At 42.3% G+C, this 21,565-nt stretch overlaps 1 protein-coding gene across 2 annotated transcripts; it reads left to right on the top strand.

Annotated features, from left to right (window-relative positions):
• The first annotated feature begins 560 nt into the window (after window positions 1-560).
• On the top strand, window positions 561-20,257 carry LOC103181588 (alpha-2,8-sialyltransferase 8F-like). Of its 2 annotated transcripts, XM_042332082.1 has the most exons (7): window positions 561-803; window positions 2,749-2,847; window positions 3,862-3,948; window positions 6,426-6,570; window positions 8,242-8,348; window positions 14,608-14,697; window positions 19,143-20,257. In XM_042332082.1, the coding sequence occupies exons 1-7, from the start codon at window positions 688-690 to the stop codon at window positions 19,621-19,623; spliced, it is 1,125 nt and encodes a 374-aa protein (XP_042188016.1). In that variant the 5' UTR covers window positions 561-687; the 3' UTR covers window positions 19,624-20,257. The 2 variants fall into 2 exon arrangements, with proteins under 2 accessions (XP_042188016.1, XP_042188017.1); XM_042332083.1 differs by lacking the exon at window positions 3,862-3,948.
• The last annotated feature ends 1,308 nt before the right edge of the window (window positions 20,258-21,565 follow it).

Raw genomic sequence — 21,565 nt, 5'->3', positions numbered from 1 at the left:
TTCAGTTTTTTCGCAAAATCCTTGATTTCACAATTTTATTGTAACATACACAACAACCACTTGCACTTATGTAGCGCCCTCCACACAGTGTAGCATCTCAGAGCACTTAACCGTAGCAAAGCCTGACTCCGAGCCAGGGAAAATGGGGAGGTGGCATGCTCGAAGATGAAAGTTTTCAGGCAAGACTTGAAAGAGGGGAGAGAGGGGGCAAGGCAGAGGGATTGAGGGAGAGTGGTCCAGAGTTTTAAGGCGTAGTGGCTGAAAGCACAACCTCCAATGGTGGGGCATAATTTGGGAGAGACAAGCAAGAGGCCGGTGCCAGTCGAGTGAAGGCGCGGGTGGTGGATTGGGGAATGAGGAGGTCGGAGAGGTAGGGAAGTGCCAAGGAGTGAATGGATATACACCTATCTATACAGCCCAGCTCTATATCAAATGAAAGGTTTATGGATCTATTTGAAAACACTTTGGCTAATCACCACACCCCCTCCAGTTGAGTGTCAATTTTAGTTTCAGTTTTGGTAGAATGATCAGTAAATCTTTCTGGTCTCTTCATCAGTCTGCTATTGACTTGTTTGTGTGAACGATGTGCTCCAAGCTCTCAGTTGTTAAGGAATTGTGTTATTAAGCTTTAATTTGCTGTTGAAATATTACACTGTGGTGTGCTGCGTGGATCGTAAACACAGCAGGATGAAATTACGGAGTTATTTTTTCATTGTGACGGCAATTATTATTCTTTCTGGTTTTGTTCTCATCTTGACGAATCAAAATGATGTGAAGAATTTTGATTTGATAAGTTACATCAGGTATGTTTTACTTTTTCAATATTAAAATGTAGAGTTTGTTTAAATGCAGAGGGACATTGCCGTAAAAGTAACAACTAAACTCAACAATTGAAATTGTTTGTAAAATACTATGTTTGCTTTGTGTTTTTTTTTACAGAAGTGCTTTCAGACAAAAAACATTTTCTCTTATTGTTACATTATACATGCATGTAATGCTTTATCGAAATGTTATATTGTCTTTGGACTGTATCATAGAGAGCTTTCATTACTGCTGTCAAGCCCTCAGAATGAGGAGGTCGGATAGGTAGGGAGGTGCCAGGGAGTGAATGGATTTAAACACGAGTGTGAGGATTTGAACGCGAGTGTGAGGATCTTGAAGTCGATCCGTTTGGTGATCGGGAGCCAGTGGAGCCTGGCCAGAACTGGTGAGATGTGGATACACAGAAGGCATTTGTTTTTTTGGTCCTATGTTAATTTTTAATGCAGAATTTGTCAGTGCATGCAGCAGGCAAAACATTTGGTGGCATTGTGTGGTATTGTGAGTCAGCTACAGGAAGGGAAAGGGGCAAATATATTGTATAAACATGGCAGACAGTTTTTCTCAATTTAAGGCTAAGAAACTGATACGATAATAAACTGTGTTACGACATGTGTTAGAAGCTGATTACGTATCATGTATGAAACACAAGCATTAGATGAATATAACAGCTTTTACCGCTCTGTACACAAAAAAAATGTTGCTGAAAGAGACATAATTGTATTATTAAAATAGTGTCCAGTTTCCTGCATCTGACTGAGCTGGATGTCAGTAATAAGCTGCTTTTGCTGTTCTTCAATATATTGCTATTGTTTGGATCCAGCTGTGCCTTTGTGTGGAGTCCTGTAGCTCAGCGCAAGCGAGAGACCTTGGCTTGATTCCCGGCAGGGCGAAATGCTGGACAAGTTTCCAACTCCATAAATCTCTGTTTACCGAGCAATAAGTAGGAACCCGGTTGTTAGTCAATTAGCAGATCACTTTTCCGGGGTTAATAGTTCCTTAAAAAAAATTAAAATAATAAATTGGTCACTTCAATTCACGACTGTTTGTGAGACTCTGTTGTGCACAATTGGCGACCATGTTTCGCCCACAAAATATACAATGAATTCACTTTACACTGCATTGTTTGAAGCGCTTTGAGATGTCTCGAAGACGTGATAAGGCGTTATATTAAATGCAAAGATTATTATTATTATCATCACTCCATACCTGAACCCAGCACCTTGGGCGGTCCTCCCGACGTCAAAGGCGCTATACAAATGTAATTTTGTTGTTGTTGAACTTATATAATAATAATAATAATAATCCTTGCATTTGATATAGCGCTTTTCATGTTTTCTAGATGTCTCAAAGCGCTTCACAGAATATGCTGTAAAGTGAATTGACTGTACATTTGTGGGCGAAATTTAATAGCAAGGAGATAAAAAGCCTCATTGAAATAGCTTGAGTGTTATTTGATTACAAAGTACATGGGCCATAAACTTTACAGTAATTGCTGTGAATCGTTTTGAGTAGTCAATCTGATGCGAAAAGTGCTACGTCAATGCAAGAATTATTGACATTATTAGCATTATTGATTTGAGTTCTGTAGTTCAGTCGTTAGAGCACTCGCCTCACAAGTGAGAGACCTGGGTTGGATTCCCGGCATGGCGAAATCTTGGGCGAGTTTCCTTACTCCATACGCCTGATAATAGTCCCTCAAGAAAAAAATAATAAATTAGTCACTTCAAACCATGACTGTTTGTGGGACACTGATGTGTGCAATTGGCTGCCGCGTTTCGCCCACAAATATACAGACAATTCACTTTATAGTATATTCTGTGAAGCGCTTTGAGACATCTAGAAGATATGAAAAGCGCTATGTCAAATGCAAGGATTATTATTATTATTATAAATTCTCTTCTGATCACTGTTTACTGTTTGTTGCAGGGTTAACAAGGAGCAAAGAAATCAAATCTTAGCTACTCAAAAGCCAAATCCACCAGAGTGTGCAGAGCTCAGCAAGTTGTTTGCTCGTATCCCTAAGAGGTGACAAGAACTATTTTTTTGCAAAACGTAATAGAATGATACACAAATAATATTATAACTGATTATGTATATACAGGGGAATCCGCATTAGCCGGACACCTGTTAATCACAGATGCCAGGTAAATTGAATGAACTGCTCAGCCCCGATGCGGCTTGCACTCTATATTAACATTATGAAATGAGTGTGTTTGTTCGGTGCTAGAGAGGGAGGCTGGAAGAGGAAAGAGTAGAAATCTAATACAAGCTTTTATTGACTCATCTACTTCTGATGTGGAACTCGTGACCGAAACGTTGGTTAAAAGCAGGTAGTACAGATGCATTTAAGAGGAAGCTGCATATACATGAGGGAGCAAGGAATAGAGGGATATGGAAGGGAGTAGGGAGTGGGTGGAGATTCATGTGGAGTATAAACACCCTCCAGTACAGTGACCCTCCAGTACAATACTGGGGATGTGCTGCATTGTTAGTGGTGCTCTTTTAAACTAAGGTCTCATCTGCCTTTTAAGATGGATGCTTATAGTCTCATTAATATTTCTCCCGGCTTGCAAACTCCTCTGCTGCGTGCCCACTTCGCGTTGCCCTACAAAATGTCCACATTCTCTCTAATAAAGCCTTCACCATCCACTACTTTGTTTATTGAACTCCTGGGTCTTCTCCTGTAATGACCTTACCTCCTCGGTCACTCCCTCTCTGCTACTTTTGACACCCTTGCCCCCATAACCTCCCGTACTGCCTCCTACTCCCACAAGTCCGCTTGGTACAACAGCCAACTCTGCTCCCTCTAATCACAGGTAGAGGGATGAGTTGGAGAGTTCGGCAAGCAGGGAGTAAACAGAACTGCAGAAAATCAGCTTCCAGATAAGGGCTGAATTTCCAGGATCCCACTCAACCCATATTCTTAAGACATTCGTCTTAAGCTTAAGAATTTATGCAATTTTGAAGCATTGAGACCCATTTTTCATATCTTCTAGTTGTCATTGTTGCAATATCAGTATTCATTTTTACTTTTTCTAGTTTTGAAGAAGATGATATCATTAACCTCTTCAAGAAAACACAGAAATGTACATGGTATAGAAATTCCGAAGCAAACTACATATTCAGGTAAATGTTTGAACTGCAGAATTAACTATTCCAGAATAGAAACTGGATTCTTTAAATCTATTCATGAAAACTTATTGGAATCTATTTTCCACTAAGTTTTAAAAAAAAACATGGTTGCAAGATTGTTTACACTGGCAGGTCTGTGGTCAGCCTTGTGCTTTATGGCAGTCACTTGGGAGGATGTAAATGTGACAACCCAGATACACAAATCTATGAAATGGCAGCTGTAACACTATGCTGCAATTCACTTGTTCAGCTAGGACTACCCTCCGGTTACAACTTGATAAGGAGCCAAGTGGAAGGAGTGCTATCCCCAGAGAAAAATGTACCCCATCTCCAAACTACTTATAAGTCAGTCATCACCAATGCACAGGATTTCAGTGGATATACTTGGCTTGGGTAATAAATCAGGTCTACCAAAGAGAGTTGACTTAGCTTCACACTTTTTTTGCCAAGGATACCACTTTGGAGAGGCAAAAACTTGATATCAAATATCAGTTATTCCAGCTAATATAGGTTAATATACAGTATATCCTGTGAAGTGCTTTGAGACGTCTTAACAATGTGATAAGATGCTATATCAAATGCAAGGATTATTATTATTAATTTGTATAAGAATGAATGAACAGTCATGGATAAATGCAGAATTGAATAGTTTTTATAATAATAACAATCATGATAAATAATAATAATAATTATGCACTGGAGTGAAAATTCACATAGAGTGAACACATTGTCTCAGATTAGTTGTCCTGTGGCCTGTTTCCGGGCTGTACATTCTTTGTAATTTGGTATAGCTCCCTATCATATCTTTGAGACATCTCAAAATGCTTCACAGGATATACTACAAAATGCTGTGACTATATACATATGTGTGTGCATATATATATGTATATACTTTGTAGGAGAATGCAGCAGCCAATATGCGCACAGTGATGTCCCACAAACAACCATAGAGTGACCAATTGTATTTGGGGGATTGTTGGTCGGGACCAGGAGAAACTCCTTTCTTTTCAAATAATGTAATGGGATCTTTAACGTCCACCTGAAGACAGTACCTCCAACAATGCAGCACACCCCAAACGCTGCATTGGAGTGTTAGCCTAGTGTGAGAAACATGCAAATGAATTCAGAAATATATCAGAGATGCTTAATGTTGATAGCAACATGAGGAAAACTCACATTAGTCGCATCAGTCGGGATCATAATATTTAATATGACTTACACAAGTCCGAGTTGCAGGCAAACTGTATAATTCATATAAAATCCGATGTAATCAATAATCTACACTGTGCATATGTAATTCAAAGCAGCTAGTAAGTGCGCATGCGGTAACGGGTCAATACTATATTTCCCAAGACTCAATGCATTTCTACCCGCCGTGGCAAGCACACTTATCGGTAAGTGTTTGAATCACATTAAGTTGCGGAAAATGAAGTTCTTCTGGGCATGCGGCAATGGATCAAGACATCAATGGGTCAGGAAATCAGTGGGTCAGGACATCAATTCCCACGATTAGCTGCAACTAGTAAGTGTGAGAATGATGGAGAATAGAGGAGCAGCATTACGGGTTAGGAAGTGATTAATATGAGTTGTGCAAAGAAATCTAAGTGCTTTCGATAGAAAACTGAATAGGACTCGGGTGAATGAACAACTTGTTTATGTAATAAGGCAGAAAAGTTGCATCAGTTCAATAATACAGTTACAATAGGCAACGTTCCGAAAAACAAAATTCTGGAAGGGCAGACTGGCGGCAGATAAGGGCAGGGAGTCACCCCACTCAGTTTCTGTTAACTCTGCAAGCCAAAGCCCTAACGGATAGGGTGGTCCTAGCTGGACAAGCAGCCGGAAAGCTTGCCAGACAGCAATATCAATACCAAGCTATGCGGTTTTAGCTGGTTAGACTCCAACAGTACCCCAATGCACACTCTGGAGTCACCAAGCCTTGGTCTTGCCAACCTGTGCCTAATACTTTCCGGAATTAGGTAAGCAAGTTGTGTCCCTCCAGGCAGAGAGTGCGCCTTCCATTCTAACAATCTATCTCTGGTATTTCCATGTGTCGGTGGGATGCATGGAAATCCCAGCTTGGTTTGGATACTCTTAAGCATGGTGATGGGTTTCTGCATGTGTCAGACACCCAGCTGACCATAAAGAAACTTCTAAATTGATGCTATGAGGAAAGAATAGTGACCTATTGGGTGATATTATTCATTGTATATCAGCTTCTGAATTAAGGCTGCATTCAACAATTTGCTAAATTTCCAGATACTCTGAAATGTTACATAAATAGAGTAAATTCTAGACCCAGTGGAATTTCTATCCCACATAGAATCAAATTGAAATTTATAGCACAGAAGAATATGTGTACCTGTATCTGAAACAGTCAGCATATATTTAATGGAAATAGAATAGGTACAAGGATGAAGATTCTACAGAATAAATTCTGATCCAAACATTTGAAATGTTTTATCTTCCAGAGCACAGCTAACAAATTGCTGCAATGCAATCCAAAACTTCACTGTCACACAAGTCAACACAGCACGAGGAGCAAATCTGTCTTATGATGCACAGCCTAAAAAGAAAATAACGATCACGGAAGATATTTTTAATTTGCTTCCTCAGGTAAATTGTGAGTGAGTGTGTGCGAGTGTGTGTGTTCAGAAGTATAGTAACTTCCATGCTTCATGTCTCCCGCCCAACCCGCCTTAGCATTGGTGGTTGAGTCTTTAGCATCTCTGCCCCCACCTTTTGCCATTTGCCACCAGTAAAGTTTTCACATCACAGCCAATTCCACTCCAGCCATATTTGCTGTGAATACATTTCCCTGAGTTTGTCCCAATAGTTGGACATGAAGCATTCTGTTTCTTTGTGGTCTCTTTCACTGTCCACTTTCTTTAGCAAGACTTTTTCCTACCCCTGTAGTTTTCTCTCAGAATTTAGCTCTGATTTGTCAAATGCTCTGCTCCTCCCTCAACTACACTTACCTACTGGTAAGTTTTGCATTTCTACACTTTCACTTTCAAGTTGATTGTAGTTTGACGTAATTTGATCAATTAGTATGATACAGCTGTCAATAATGATTGGACAGGTCAGAGATTTTCTCTCCGGAGATGCCAATCAAGAGGGTATCTGATAGAGGTATTTAAATTAAAGTGAGTATTAATAGGCTGTTGGCACTTGTTCGTGAATCCAAAACAAGGGGAATATATATAGCCAGTAGCAAATCAATGTAGCAGGTAGTGAGAATGTGGAACTCACTATTTCAACCTGTGGTTGAAGCTGAAAGCATCTACGTATGTTTTTGTGAAGAAACCTGATGCATACAAGAGGAAGAAGGGAATAGAGGGGTTTGGGAGAGTGGATTAGGAAGGGTGAAGGTTCATGTAGAGTATAAACACAGCCACATAGGAGTTGGGCTGAATGGCCTGTTTCCATGCTGTAAAGTTCTGTGTATCTCTATTCAATACTTCTTGCCCACCGGGAAGCTCGCAGGGAGTTCCTGGTACCTACCATCCTCTAGTGAGGGGTCAAACCTGCCCTTGTCAGATGTCGGCTAACTAACGACTATCCTCCTTTACGGTGGAGAGGGAGTGGGGATAAGCGGGGTCTCCTTGGAGCTGAACTGTCTCCAACCTTGGCAATGGAATATCAGAATTGAGCCAGCCTTCTGTGGCAGTGTCGGCAGTCCAGTTCCTGAGCCAGGCAAGTCTGCTGTATGGCGGGGCACTGCTGATGACAGCACAGCCAACCTGGTTCATCAACAGGACCTGGAAGGGAGGACCCGTCACTGGCGGCAGAGAACCATCCCGTTCAGCTCCTGTTAACCCTGCAGGCCAAAGCCCAAACGGGTAGGGTGGCCCTTGCTGGACAAGCAGCAGGAACGCTTGCCAGACAGCAATATGAATAACAAGCTATACGGGTTTAGCTGTTAGACTCCAGCAGTACCCCAACGCACACTCCGGGGTCACTAAACCTTGACTCTTACCAACCTGTGTCTAATACTTTACGGAATCAGGTAAGCAGGATATGTCCCTCCAGGGAGAGAGTGCGCATTCCACTCCAACAATCTATCTGTGCAATTTCCATGTGTAGGTGGGATGCCTGGAATTCGCCAATTAGTTTGGATACTCTCAAGCATGGTGATGGCTTTCCACATGTGTCAGACACCCGGCTGATCAAAATAAAATGTTTAATAAATTACTTATTTGGCAAAACGTATATTAAATATTGAATGTCATAATTTTCTGTAAATCATTGTCATGAGAATGCTAATTGCACGTTTTCATCCATCAGAATAATAAAATCCCCATATCTAAACGCTGTGCTATGGTTGGCAATGGAGGAATCCTAACTAACAGCAGCTGTGGAGAGGAAATAGATCAGGCTGACTTTGTGTTCAGGTAATGTTAAGGATTCTCTTGAGATGGTATTAAGTTGGTAAAGCAAAAGTCTTTTATTAAAATTGACACAATCAGTATTAAAATAATACATTTAAGGAATAGATACAATTGAGAGCATATCCTTGCATTTGAGAATTGAGATCATATCCTTGTCAGAATTGAGATCATATTAACAGATCCCAGGTGGGGTTGCAACTCAATCAGTTGCCATTCTCCGAACCGCTGTCCTGAGTACACAATTCCACTTCTTTTTATAACAGCAATTTAAGTGTGTGAGACTTGAGCCATACAAAGGGTTGTTTCTACACAGCAGTGCTCAAAGCCAGATCTGCTCATCCTGTTCTTTGATCTGGGATTTTTATCACTTCCTCAATCTTGCAGTTATGTCCATTTGTCCCTCACAATGCAATCATTATCACACCTATCACATTCTGTGGGGCACCGGAACAAACTGATGGGTGTGAGAATATGTTGCTTCCATCTACCGCAACCTTAAAAATAACTCCATACAAGCAAGACCCTGATTCATCAGTTGCTCACTTTCATCCTGGTTTCCTAGGCTCTTAATTCATTTCAATATCACTACTAATACTTTGTTTAATGAGGCCTTATACATAACTCCACAATTATCACACTTAAGCAATTATTTTCAACAGTCCCCACCTTGAGAGTGAGAAAATCAAATTTTCGATCTCTCATTTATCCATGATTTAGTAAGATAGCTAACTGTAAATAGTCAAATTGCAAGTGAGTTCTTAAGTAAAGAATGGAGATAGCACAAAGAATCATATCAATCAAAACAACAAGCTGGGCAATGACAAACGCATAAAACATGAATAATAAAGTTCGGTGCAATGAACTAATCAGAATGATGCAGCGACTCAGATTAAGAATCGACTTATTAACATGGTTCGATCAATGTTGATTGTAGAATATCTCTTTTCTCAAGATAGGTTAGACTCATCTTCGTTCAAACTCAGACCTTTTTGGTCACATATGCTAAATCCGCAGTGAGACATTCAACAGCTTGTTTGTATCCTCCTTTTGTTCTTGGCAACCTTTATGTACTGATGTTACCAATGTCCTTGAGAGTCCATAGAATCAGTTCTATTTCAGCAAAACAAGTCCATGAGTCTTTGTGATTTTCTTTGGTCAACTTAAGACAAACCAGAATTCTGGGTGTGCTAACTGTCCAGTCTCCACCTCGTGTGGGTCAAGCTGACAGCACAGGCCCACTATCACCATCAGAATCTTCACAATTCCCTTTTATCCAAGCCACCACATCAATCCTTTCAACCAATTTTAACATCTGTAATTACAACGCATCATTATCAATAATATCATGATTAACATGGCCACAGAAATTTTGAATATTATTTTAGTGGGTGTTCCCTCTATCCTTGCCCGCAGGCTTTGAGCATAACTGAAATACTGGAACAGACAAAGTAAATGTTACATAAAATCAATCAGAATAATGACATTCTTAATACTATCACTTCTCCTTCTTGAACTGTCACAGTGCTTATTCTACCTATCACTTTGTGCTCTACCCCACCTGACGCATACAAAACACACGATTGCCAATGTAGACCCTGTCCTCTGTGCAGGTATTGGTTGCTGTTGTGAAGTAGACGATTGATTGGGTTGTACTTGTCCACTCGTTTCACCCCTGGACGGTTGAGCTGAAATGCGAAGACCGGCTTTGTGGGTGGGAGGGTTGGAGCGAAATGTATGAGTCGTCCCAGAAGAAGTCACCGCATGGAAGGTGACCTCCATGGTGTGTAACGAGCCATTGTCAGTATCTGTAGGAACTAAATCACAAGGTGAAATCTCCCGTTCTTTAAACACTTTCAGTTGGTTTGCAGTAGCTACTTGCGCTACTGCTTCAAAATGCCCAAGCTTTACTAGCTTTACCAGGGATTCAATTGTAGCTTGGACATAATCATAGATGCAAAAAGTTTCACTTTATGTGGCAACCAAAGGGTTAACTCTCTCTGAGCAGACTGTGCTGTTCAGCATGAAGTAGTGAGTGTCCGTTTGTATACACAAACCAGAGTTCTAGCAGTCAGTGAATTTAAACTGCACACAGTCAGTGGCTACAGTCAGTGATTTTTAAAGTTGCTGTATAAATTTCTTTCGCTTGCTTTTTTTCCTCAATTAACCCATCCTACTCTCTCTCTCTCTCTCTCAACCTTTGTTAATCTCTTTATTTGAGCGAATAGCATTTTGACCTTTCCTGACTTCTCACAAGTTCAAGCAGATTTAACTGTTTGAGGGCTTTCAGATTAGTCAATAAGTCATCTCCCTGTTCTGTCTGGAGGCATATCAGTGAGACACAAGGATCTATACGTTGCTCAATCAGTTATCTCATTGCTTTTAACTCCTTCCGTAATCTTTCAAAGTTAGACGTAACCATTTGCCCAACCTTTCTTCCAAATTTGACTCTTTAGTACCCTTCTTAATTTCACCTTCACAATCTTTCGTTATTGGTGGTTTTGTCATTTGATTTGAGTTTATCCCTTTACCTTTGCCCCTTCTGCAGAATTAATTTGTCCTGTTTTGTCTTTTAAACCTTGCAGTGAAACCTTGTTTCCAGGCAGGGCGAAACCTTGGGCAAGTTTCCTTACTTCAGTCGCCTAATAATAATCCCTCCAAAACAAAGCAATAATAAATTGGTCATTTTCAATCCATGACTGTTTGTGGGACATTGCTGTGCGCAATTGGCTGCCGCGTTCGCCCACAAATATACAGTCAATTCACTTTACAGTATATTCTGTGAAGCGCTTTGGGACGTCTAGAAGACGTGAAAAACGCTATGTCAAAATTGCAAGGATTATTGTTCCTCTGCACTTTTCCAGTTTTTTTCTCTATTCAGGCTGCTACTTTATGCTCTTTAAATTTTTCGGCTGCCTTTCCCCGTCTGGCTTCCCATTTTGTGAGTGATGTGATCCTGTGAACATTCAACTGAGCCTCCAATCTCTCAATTTTCTGTCTTAACCAGCGAATTTCATTATTGGTTCCTAAGTTGTTGTTATTTGGAGCTTGTCTAGAGGGTAGACCCTCTTGTCTCCATAATCTACATTGTTACTTATGGTGCCCTGGTTTATTGCAATTGTAGCAATTGCCCCACCTCTTGTTTGAGGCTGTAAAATTTATTTGGCTACGCCCCTTCTTTGATGGGGGCCCTGGTCCTTCCATAGCCACAAATAATAATCCATCTGATTCCTCTATGCGCTGTGCCATAGTTAGTTCCAAGATTTTCTCCGTCCACAAAACAGTTTTATTAGTACACTAATCTGACTTTCACATGCTTCATGTGAAACACTGGAGCCTTTCTGGTTTTTCATCATTTGTTGAGTTTGCACATTGTACCCTGCTTTTGAATCCTCATTCTCACTCTGCAAGTTAGTATTGTGGATGCGCAATCCTTCATTTAGCCGCTTAGTTATTTCTATCTTCTGATTAGCATCATCATACTGGACACGCATTCTAGTGAGAAAATCTGTTTATTCGCCTGGACAGATTTTGCCCAAGTCTCTATCAATTTCTTTTCTTGCTTCATCTCTTTCTGAGTCAGATTTCTCAGATTCCTGTTTAGCTTGTCCTAACATCTCCTCTCTTTCACATTTAAGTTGTTCCTCCAACTGCAGTACCTTTTTATGACACTATATATGTGACACAGGATCACCCTGTCCAGATTCTCTGAGCATAGCTGCCTGTGTTTTTAGAGTAGTTTTTAAATCTCCAATAACCCTTGTCAAGCGCTCGCAGCGCTGTTCGAGCTTCCTCTGCTCTACTTCTAAATTATCAGCCTTTCCCCTTAATGCAGATGCGTCAGACTGATAATACTCATAGTGTGCCCTTCCAAGCTTTTTATTTGCTTGCCATAATACTCTGCATCATTTCTCCTTTCTTGCCTTTCTGATTCCAGCTTTTCCAAAGCTTTTTGTAACTTAGATTCTAATATCTCTGCCTGTGTTACTATGACTGTTGCAGGCATGGGATCCTTGAGAAGGGAATTACATTCCCAAATAGGAGCAGGAGGTGGTGGTGGAGATTCTATTGATTGATTATCATCCCCATCAATATCATGCCCATTAATATCATTCCCATTTGCTCCTCCGGACAATCATCCTTGTTCTGGGCCAACACATCTTTACTGCAATCGCCCTGGCTCTCTTATGGCCCAATGCCATTTTTAACTTAGTAATTTGACCCTGACATTCCTGGTGATTCCCTTTTTCTATTTCTTTCTTTCCTCTCTCAATTTCTTCTCTCATAGCTCCTCTAGCATCTGACAACTTCTGCTGTAGGTCTTTCACCTGTTTTTCCAATTCACCACACTTTTGTGCCCTCACCATAAAGTCCACTCCTTGTTGTATGGCTAAATTCATAGCACCTTGTGTGTCCACCATCCCACTCAGCTCGCTCGCCCGAGCTCACAAGCAGTTTACCATTTTCTGCTCTTCCTTTAGCTGGCGTTGATGGCACTCCACCATTCCATCGTTTACTTCATAAGCTTTAGCCTGCTCTTGCTGATGGCTTTCATCAGCTTCCCTAGATTGCCTTCGGAGTTTCTCAACCTCCTTTTGGTTTTGTTCCATTGAACAATACATTGCAAATCTCAAAACGTGTCTCATTCCCTTATTGGGACGCAATTTTCCAGCTTCTACACATTTCCTCAAGCCAGTCACAAGCACCTTTAAAAGGGTTAGGGTGATTTTGCATAGCCAAAACCATTCCCTCAACTCCCTTCTTTTTTCACTGCATCACGCACTTTACACACATATTGGGCCACCCCAGTGGGTCCCTTTTTTCTTTACTTTTACACTCTCCCATTTTGTTTCTATTGGTGCATGGCACACAATACACCGACACTACGTTAGCCGCAACTAACGCCTTCCTCTTAGAAATCAGATCAATCTAAACCTGTTCTAACGAGGGATTGTGTCAACAAAATTTTCAGATAAAAGCTTTGTCACGTCTCTCCCCTAACTCACAATTTCAAAAGCCCGAAGGACGATACTCTTACTGGGTAGGAGTGACTGTGGGTTTTCAGTTGCTCTCTATACGTCCTCCTGGCTGGCTCGCCAATTTGTTAAGGACTCTTTTGAGACGACATTAAGTTTGTAAAGCAAAAAAAAGCAAAAAATGCTTTTTATTAAAATTGACACAATCAGCTGTATTGTATGTAACATTGCAATACATTTAAGCAGTAGTCAGAATTGAGATCATATTAGTCAATCCCAGCTTCCGGACAGGCGGCGGTTGCAACTCAGTTAGTTGCCATTCTCCGAACCTCTGCCTTGAATACACAATTCCACTCCCTTTTATAACAGTAATTTAACTGTGTGAGACATGTGTCATCTAAAGGGTTATCCATGTCCTTCAGCTCTAAGATAACTCAGGATACACAAGAGTCTGGGTTTGTGAACAAACATTCATATATCCATGGGGATTATCCACCTCGATTGATATGCCAAGAGATAAGCAGCTGTTGTCCAACCTTCGCATCTCCAATTGGTGGAACAATTTTTCATTGGGTAGGGATTATGTCTGAACTGTAGGCAGAAGGATGGTAGCAATGCTCTCTCATACAATTTATCATGAGTTGTGTGGCTCACCTGGAAGCTCCCAAGAGTTCATGATACTTGCTATTCATCCAGTGAGGGTTCAAATCAGCACTTGTGAGATGTCAAATGATCAACCTGTGACTATTCTCCTTGGGGGAGGGCTAAGCAGGGTCTAATTTTAGCTGATCTGGCTCTAAAGTAACACACTTTCCTGCAGAATGTTGACATGGGATCAATCCTCTGTGGTGGTCTTGGTTGTATAGTTCCTGACCAACAGGAAGTGCTCTCAATGGAAACCTGCCAGGCAATGCTCTCTGCAGGTTTAGTTGGTTAAACTCCAGCAGTACTGCAGTCCCCAAAGCCTTGCCTCTTGCCAAGCTGCTTTATACTCTCCACAATTAGTTAAGCAGTGTAGGTCCCTCTAGCACTTATTCCATTCCAGACTCAGGAAAATGTTCCTGTGTAGGGTGACAGATACCTGGCTGACCACAATAAAAATCTAGTTCAAACAGTTGTTACTTATTAGTTTATTGTACAGGTGTGTTTCAGAATTTATCTAAATATTCAATAAAATCTTCCGTCACAAATCAGAAGATTATCGTGAAATAAAGTTGATGGTTGTCTACAGCTTCTGAGATAAGTTTATTGATTCCCAAAAGTCATGCAACCTTTGTACCTTTTTACAGGTGTAATCTTGCTGCTATCGTTGGTAGAGAAGATGATGTAGGATCAAAAACTGACCTAGTGACAGCTAACCCATCCATATTTACAAGAAAGTAAGTATTCATTTAGAGATAGGATAGAGTGAGGAATTCTATGGTTTCAGTGGAAAGATGTAATCGGTCTAGAAAGGTGGACAGAGACATTGTGATATCCTACATGGTTAATAATAATAACCCTTGCATTTGATGTAGCGCCTTTCACATCTTCCAGACGTCTCAAAGCGCTTCACAGAATATACTGTAAATTGAATTGAAGTGTTGGCAAAACATGCGGCCAATTACGCACAGCAGTGTCCCACAAACAGTCATGGATTGAGTGACCAAATTATTGTATTTTTTTTAGGGATTATTATCCCCGTAAAAGCTATCCACCAATCAACTAACAACCAGGTTCCTACTTACTGCTAGGTAAACAGAGGCGTGTGGAATAAGGACATTTTGCCCTGCCGGGAATAGAGCCCAGGTCTCTCGCTTGTGAGGTGAATGCTCTAACCACTGAGCTGCTGGACTCAATGAAGGTTGAATTCAGAATAAGAAGTTAATAGCAGGGTGTGTAAAAATGAATATTAATTATCCTTATATTTGGTATTGCATCTTTCACATCAGGAAGATCTCTCAAATCTCTTCATAAGATAATAATAATAATCATTGCTTTTGATATTGTGCCTTATCATGTCTCAAAGCGCTTCACATAATATACTGTGAAGTGAATTGACTACATTTTGTGCATGAAACGCAGCAGCTAATTGCACACAGCAGTGACCCCAAATAGTCTTTGATTGAGTAACCAAATTTTTTTTGAAGGGATTATTACCGCCAGAAAGTGATCCGTCAATCGACTATTTACTGTAGGTAAACAGAGATGTTTGGAGTAAGGAAACTAGCTAAGGTTTCACCCCGCTCAGGATTCGAACCCGGGTCCTCTCGCTTGAGCTGCAAGTGCTTTTGCCAATATTCTACAGGACTCCACTCAAGATTTACTGTAAAGTGGAGTGACTGCTTTGTTTTGTGTGTGGGCAAATGCAGCATCCAGTTTTCCCACTGCAATGTCTCACAAACAGCTAGAAATTGAATGATCAATTTTATCTGGGGATTGTTCCTTGTGCACTATCAACATTGTAGTGGAAAGCTTGGCTCAGGAACCAAACTGCTAGGACCACCTGAAACGAATGACTCAGTTCTGGTCTTCAATTGACAGGCATGTCAGCTTAGAGCCATGTAAGCCCCAAAGAGATTCTGCTAATTGTCCCAATCTACCCCCGCCCCCAAGCTCCCCACTCCCCCGATGTCCAACTTTTGGTACATAACTTTATGAAGAATATACACTAAATGGTGTATATTGGAGTGTAGTGTGGGAGGGGGTATCTGGCTCTGTGGATGGAATTTCTGGCCAAGTGTAATTACGACAGTACCGGCATTTACTGGCTTTTTTCAGTGCTGAAAAATGCAGGTCCCGGTATTGTAATTGTTTGAATCCTTGAGCAGCAGATAGTGAATAAGATATCTTCTGCTTGTGGGATTTAAACTGAGTCAAAGTAGATATCCCGGCCACTGAAGGCACACGATAGCAGAGTGGGCTTGGGGGAGTCTACACGAGGGCAGGACCATTGGATTTATTTCCTTTTTGGGCCCGGTCTGGCTAGGTCCGAATTCCAGGTAAAACCGGTCTTTACAATCCTGTTAATATGTCACCAGATTAACCCTAGAAGTGAAAGAGTGCAGACATTTTCAGAGCCTTGGTGAATTTATTTTATATTTCGTAGATTTGAAGAGATTAAAGTATTATCTAATGAGGTGGGTAGGCCTTCTGCCACTCTGCCCCCACCCTCTGGAACTCCACCTCTCAGTCCCTCCGCCTCGCCCCCTCCCTTGCCTCCTTCAAGATCCATCTCAAGACACTCCTCTTCAACCGTGCTTTCAATCACCGTGCTTCCCCCACTGCCCTCCACCCTCCGCAATCCCGACCCCCAGCTTGGGTCTGAAACACTGACTGTCCAGCGCCTTGGAACGTCCTCCTGACGTGAAAGGCGCTTTATAAGGATAATTTTGTTTTTGTTGTTAAAAACAATGATTGACTAGTTAGAGAAGGAATCCACCTTGATTGGCTCGCAGAGAGGTAAGCAGCTGCTGCTTAAACTCCGCACCTCCAACTGGTGGGACCACCACTCAATGGGAAGGGATGTGTGCCAGAGATGTGGACAGGAAGATGGCCTCAATGCTCTCATGCATTTCATGGTGAGCTGTGCTGCCCACCAGGAAGCTCACAGGGAGTTCCTGGCACACTTTTCGGATGTCAAACAAAGAAATAGTGACTATCCTTCTGGGGGGGGGGGGGTGGGGGGTAAGCGGAGTCTCCATGGAGCTGACCTGGCTCCAAGTTGATATGTCTGGTACCGGAATATCGGAATCGAGCCAATCCTCTGTCACAGTCTTGGTAATCCGGTTCCTAAATCGATCCGGTCTACAGTATTCCAGGACGCTGCTGATGACAGCACAGCCAGCCTGGCTCATCGGAAGGACTTTGAGGGGCAGACCAGTCAATGGAAACAGGGAATGCTCCCACACAGCCTCAGTTATCCCTGCAAAGCAAAGCCCTATTGGGTAGGACAATAATAATATAATAATGCTTGCATTTGATATAGCGCCTTATTACGTCATCAAGGTGTCTCAAAGCGCTTCACAGAATAGATTGTCTGCGTAATTTGTTGACGAAATGCGGCAGGCAATTGTCCACAGCAGTGTCCCACAAACAGACATGGATTGAGTGACTATATTATTATTTTTGGAGGGATTATTATATTCCTATTAAGCATTGGAGAAGAGGGAAGGAGGGAATGGGGAAATCAAAACACTCACTTTGAATTCTGGTTAAAACAAGTGTGTAGAACACATCGAACGCTGACTGAGAATACAGTACTTAGAAATCATTATAAACACACGTTTAAAGTCAACGCACGATAGAGATAAATGTCAATGGATCCCTGGGACTTAATCTCTCCAACTATTGACTTTTGAGTCTCACACAGAGAGAGAGAGAGAGGTACTGTGTTTCTGCATGTATCAGACACCTGATCTGACCAAACAAAAATAAGAGTGGCTCTTATCTCTGCCAAGAAATATTTATTAACCTTAACAACCACTAATTAAGTTAAACAAAAGCAAAATAAAATAAGCCAAGTATATCATTTGTATCCGCAGCGGGGCTCCGTAACCCCATCACCCCCACCCTCGCCCAGCTCCACGGCTCCCCATCCCTCAGAGAATAGAATTCAAAATCCTCGTCCTCACTTTCAAGGCCCTCCACGGCCTTGCCCCCCTCCTACCTCTCTGACTTGCTAACCCCCTATCAACCTATCCGTTCCCTCCATTCAACAAGCTCCAGCTTGCTCCATGTCTCCTGCCTGACCCGCCCTACCATTGGTAGGGCTCTGAAATATATTTCAGCCTCTCTGCCCCCACCCTTTAGAACTCCATTCCACAGTCCCTTCATCTTGCTCCCTTTCTTGCCTCCTTCAAGGCATGACTCAATGCCCTCTTTTTTGACCGTGCCTTCAGCCGCCCTCCTACCTTTCTGTCCTCCCTCACCCCAACCCCGCCCCAAATGCTCAGGTCCTGATCCCCAGCTGTTCAGCACATTGAGACATCTTCCCGATGTGAAAGGCACTTTACAAATGTAATTTTGTTGTTGTTGCATCGACGAGTGTATAACTGCTGTTTGTTATCTAAATTCAGAACCATCACACCTTGTTTGATCCTCAACTATCCTTTCTACCCCACATCCGTGCCACGACCCGCTCTGCCTTACTCCACTGTCACAACATCGCCCGGCTCCACCACTGTCTCACACCGCAGGCCACTAAAACCCTCAAACACACATACATAACATCCAGGCTTGACTATGCAAACTCCCTGCTTGTTGGCCTCCCCGTCTCCTCCCTCCAAAAGCTGTGGATCATCCAGAACTCTGCAGCTCGCATCTTCTCCCGCACCAGGCTCCGAGACCCTATCACCCCCATCCTCGTCTGTCCCCACTGGTTTCCCATCAACAGAGAATACAGTTCAAGATCCTGGTGCTCACCTTCAAAGCCCCCCATGGCCTTGGTCCCCCCTCCCGCTGCAAACTCCTAACCCCCTACCAACCATGCTCGCTTCCTCCGCTCAGCGGGCTTCGGTCTGCTTCAAGTCCCCTGCCTCGCCTGCCCACCATTGGCGGGCAGGCCTTCAGCCACTCTGCCCCCACCCTCTGGAACTCCATCCCACAGTCCCTCCACTTCATCCCCTCTCTTGCCTCCCTCAAGACCCAACTCAAGATCCTCCTCTTCTACCGTCCTTCAATCACCCTCCTTCCCTTCCTGCCCTCTGCAATCCCCAATCCCGACTCCCAGCTCTGGTCTGAAACACTGACTGTCCAAGGCCTTGGATCGTGCTCCAAGTGAAAAGCGCTATACAAATTTAATTTTGTGTTGTTGTTGTTCATTGTGCACAATTTATTTTTGCAGATATCAAAGTCTAAATTTTAGAAGAAAGCCCTTTTGGGAGAGTACAAAGGTCTATGGAAAAGCATTGATTCTATTACCTGCATTTTCTTATCCATTATATACTGGCATAGTATTTAAAGTTTCCTATACACTGGAAGATTTTGGTTCAAAACTGCAGCCAATATATTTAAACCCATCTTACATGGTAAATATCACTCGGTTCTGGACATCCGTCGGTGTGTCTGAGACTCGACTATCTAGTGGCTTGATAGTATTGAGTGCAGCACTGGAGCTTTGTGACGAGGTGTGGCTATATGGATTCTGGCCCTTCTCGAAAAACATGGAAGGAATGAAGCTCTTCAATCATTACTATGATGATGTAAATCCAAAGCGAACACCTCATGCCATGCCGAGGGAATTCTACACACTTCTGCAACTTCACACCAAAGGCATTCTGAAGTTGCGAGCTGGAAAATGCAAGAACAAGCCAACAAATATTTAGAAGGATGGGGTACAAGGCAAACATACATAGAAGTTCAAATCTGTGACAGTGCAACCTAACTAGTTTTATGAATGTGTTCTCGTTTCATCACTTTTCTTTCCCTATTTTTTCCGTTCCTCTCATCCGAATACACAGCCGCAATAAAATTTTGAGATGCGCTTTGAAACATTGCAACAACGTAATATGATGCTGTATCAAATTCCCGGGATCCCGTATAGTAATAATCCTCCTGAAGTCCCAGGATTGCAACCACAAGTTGAGATTTTCCCTCTTAAAATTTAGAAATTCAGAAAAATGTTTCTGTCCAAGTGTACATTATCTTCTCACAAGAGAGTATGGATAAGTGGCTGGTTGGCTGTGGGATCAATAGAATAGTTTTTTGTGGGTAATTACAGATTGATTTGAATTTCTATTCCTCATATTAATCAACCAGGTTCTATTGATGGTAAAGGCAGGTTATGATGTTAAGTTGCTGACAAATATGCAGTAGACAACACAAATGTTCAATGCTGTATTCACTTTTTCTTTATACCAACAGCAACTTGCATTTATATAGCGCACTCCATGCAGGGTAGCATCTCAGAGCACCTAACCGTGCTCCGAGCCAGTAGTGGGGGGGAGATGGGGTGGGGGGAGTGCGGTGGCCATAGGCACGGTCGAAGAGGAAGGTTTTTAGGTGGGACTTGACAAAGGGGAGAGAGGGGACAAGGTGAAGGGATTGAGAGAGTGTTCCAGAGTTTCGGGGCGAGAGGGGACAAGGTGGAGGGATTGAGAGAGAGTGTTCCAGAGTTTCGGGGCGTAGTGGCTGAAAGCATGACTTCCGATGGTGGGGTGGAGCGTGTGAGGGACGAGAGGGAGGCCCATACCAGTTGAGCGGAGGCGCCGGGTGGTGGAATGGGGAATAAGGAGGTGCCAGAGAGTGAAGGGGTTTAAACACAAATGTGAGGATCTTGAAGTCGATCTGTTCGGTGATGGGGAGAAAGGCGAAATGATCTAACACTGTTTGTGTTGGAACTGTGTGGATTTTCAGTCTTTCATCTTTTATAACTTTGTCTACTTTCTGATGGTACTTTGATTGAGTGACCAAATTATTATTATTATTTTTTAAAAAAATTTTTAAGGACTTATTACGCCCATAAAAGCGATCCGTCAATTGACTAACAACCTGACTCCTACCTACTGCTAGGTAAACAGAGGCGTGTGCAGAAGGAAACTTGGCCAATGTTTCTCCCTGCCCGGGAATCAAACCCAGGTCCTCTTGCTTGTGAGGCGAGTGCTCTAACCGCTAAGCTGCAGGGCTCCACAATTGCTGCTAGTCCTGTGTCACTGAAATTCTGGAAGTTAGGTGGTTATTCTTATATTCATGGTGATTCTGCTGGAGCGAGTATATCAAAGATTTGGAAATCTCGGTCGAGACAGAATGGCAAAATAATCTTTGCCTTCTCTGGGCTTTCTCTGCAAATAATTCTCGCCGGAATCAATGAGTGGCTATGAATACAATCTGATTAATAAAATAAATTTTAATTTATCTATTGATTGTTATACTGTCATTTATTTTACGAAACTTTTCAGTTATTCCTGTGTCACAGAGGTAGGGTGGAGCAAGGTCATGGAGGGCTTTGAAGGTGAGGACCAGGATCTTGAACTGCATCCTTGGGGTGATAGGGTCACATAGCTTGGTGCACGAGAGGACACGAGCTGCAGAGTTCTGGATGATCTGCATCATTCTGTGTCATCCACATACATGTGGAAGCTGACCCCATGTCTGCGGTTGATGTCACCAAGAGGAAGCATATAGATGTTAGAAAGATGTTAGATGTGTGGGCAAAGCAGGGAGCCACCAACTTACCTCTAGAAACCGACGGAAAGTGTGGAGAGGGAGATCACATGCACCATTTAGTTGAGGTTGGGCACCATTATCTTACCTCTCGCAATGGTGGGA

The sequence above is a fragment of the Callorhinchus milii genome, unplaced genomic scaffold (assembly GCF_018977255.1).
Source record: "Callorhinchus milii isolate IMCB2004 unplaced genomic scaffold, IMCB_Cmil_1.0 Scaffold2, whole genome shotgun sequence".
In the NCBI taxonomy this organism is placed as follows: domain Eukaryota; kingdom Metazoa; phylum Chordata; class Chondrichthyes; order Chimaeriformes; family Callorhinchidae; genus Callorhinchus; species Callorhinchus milii.
The sequence above is the reverse complement of the archived record's forward strand: the minus strand, read 5'-3'. Positions and strand labels throughout refer to the sequence as shown.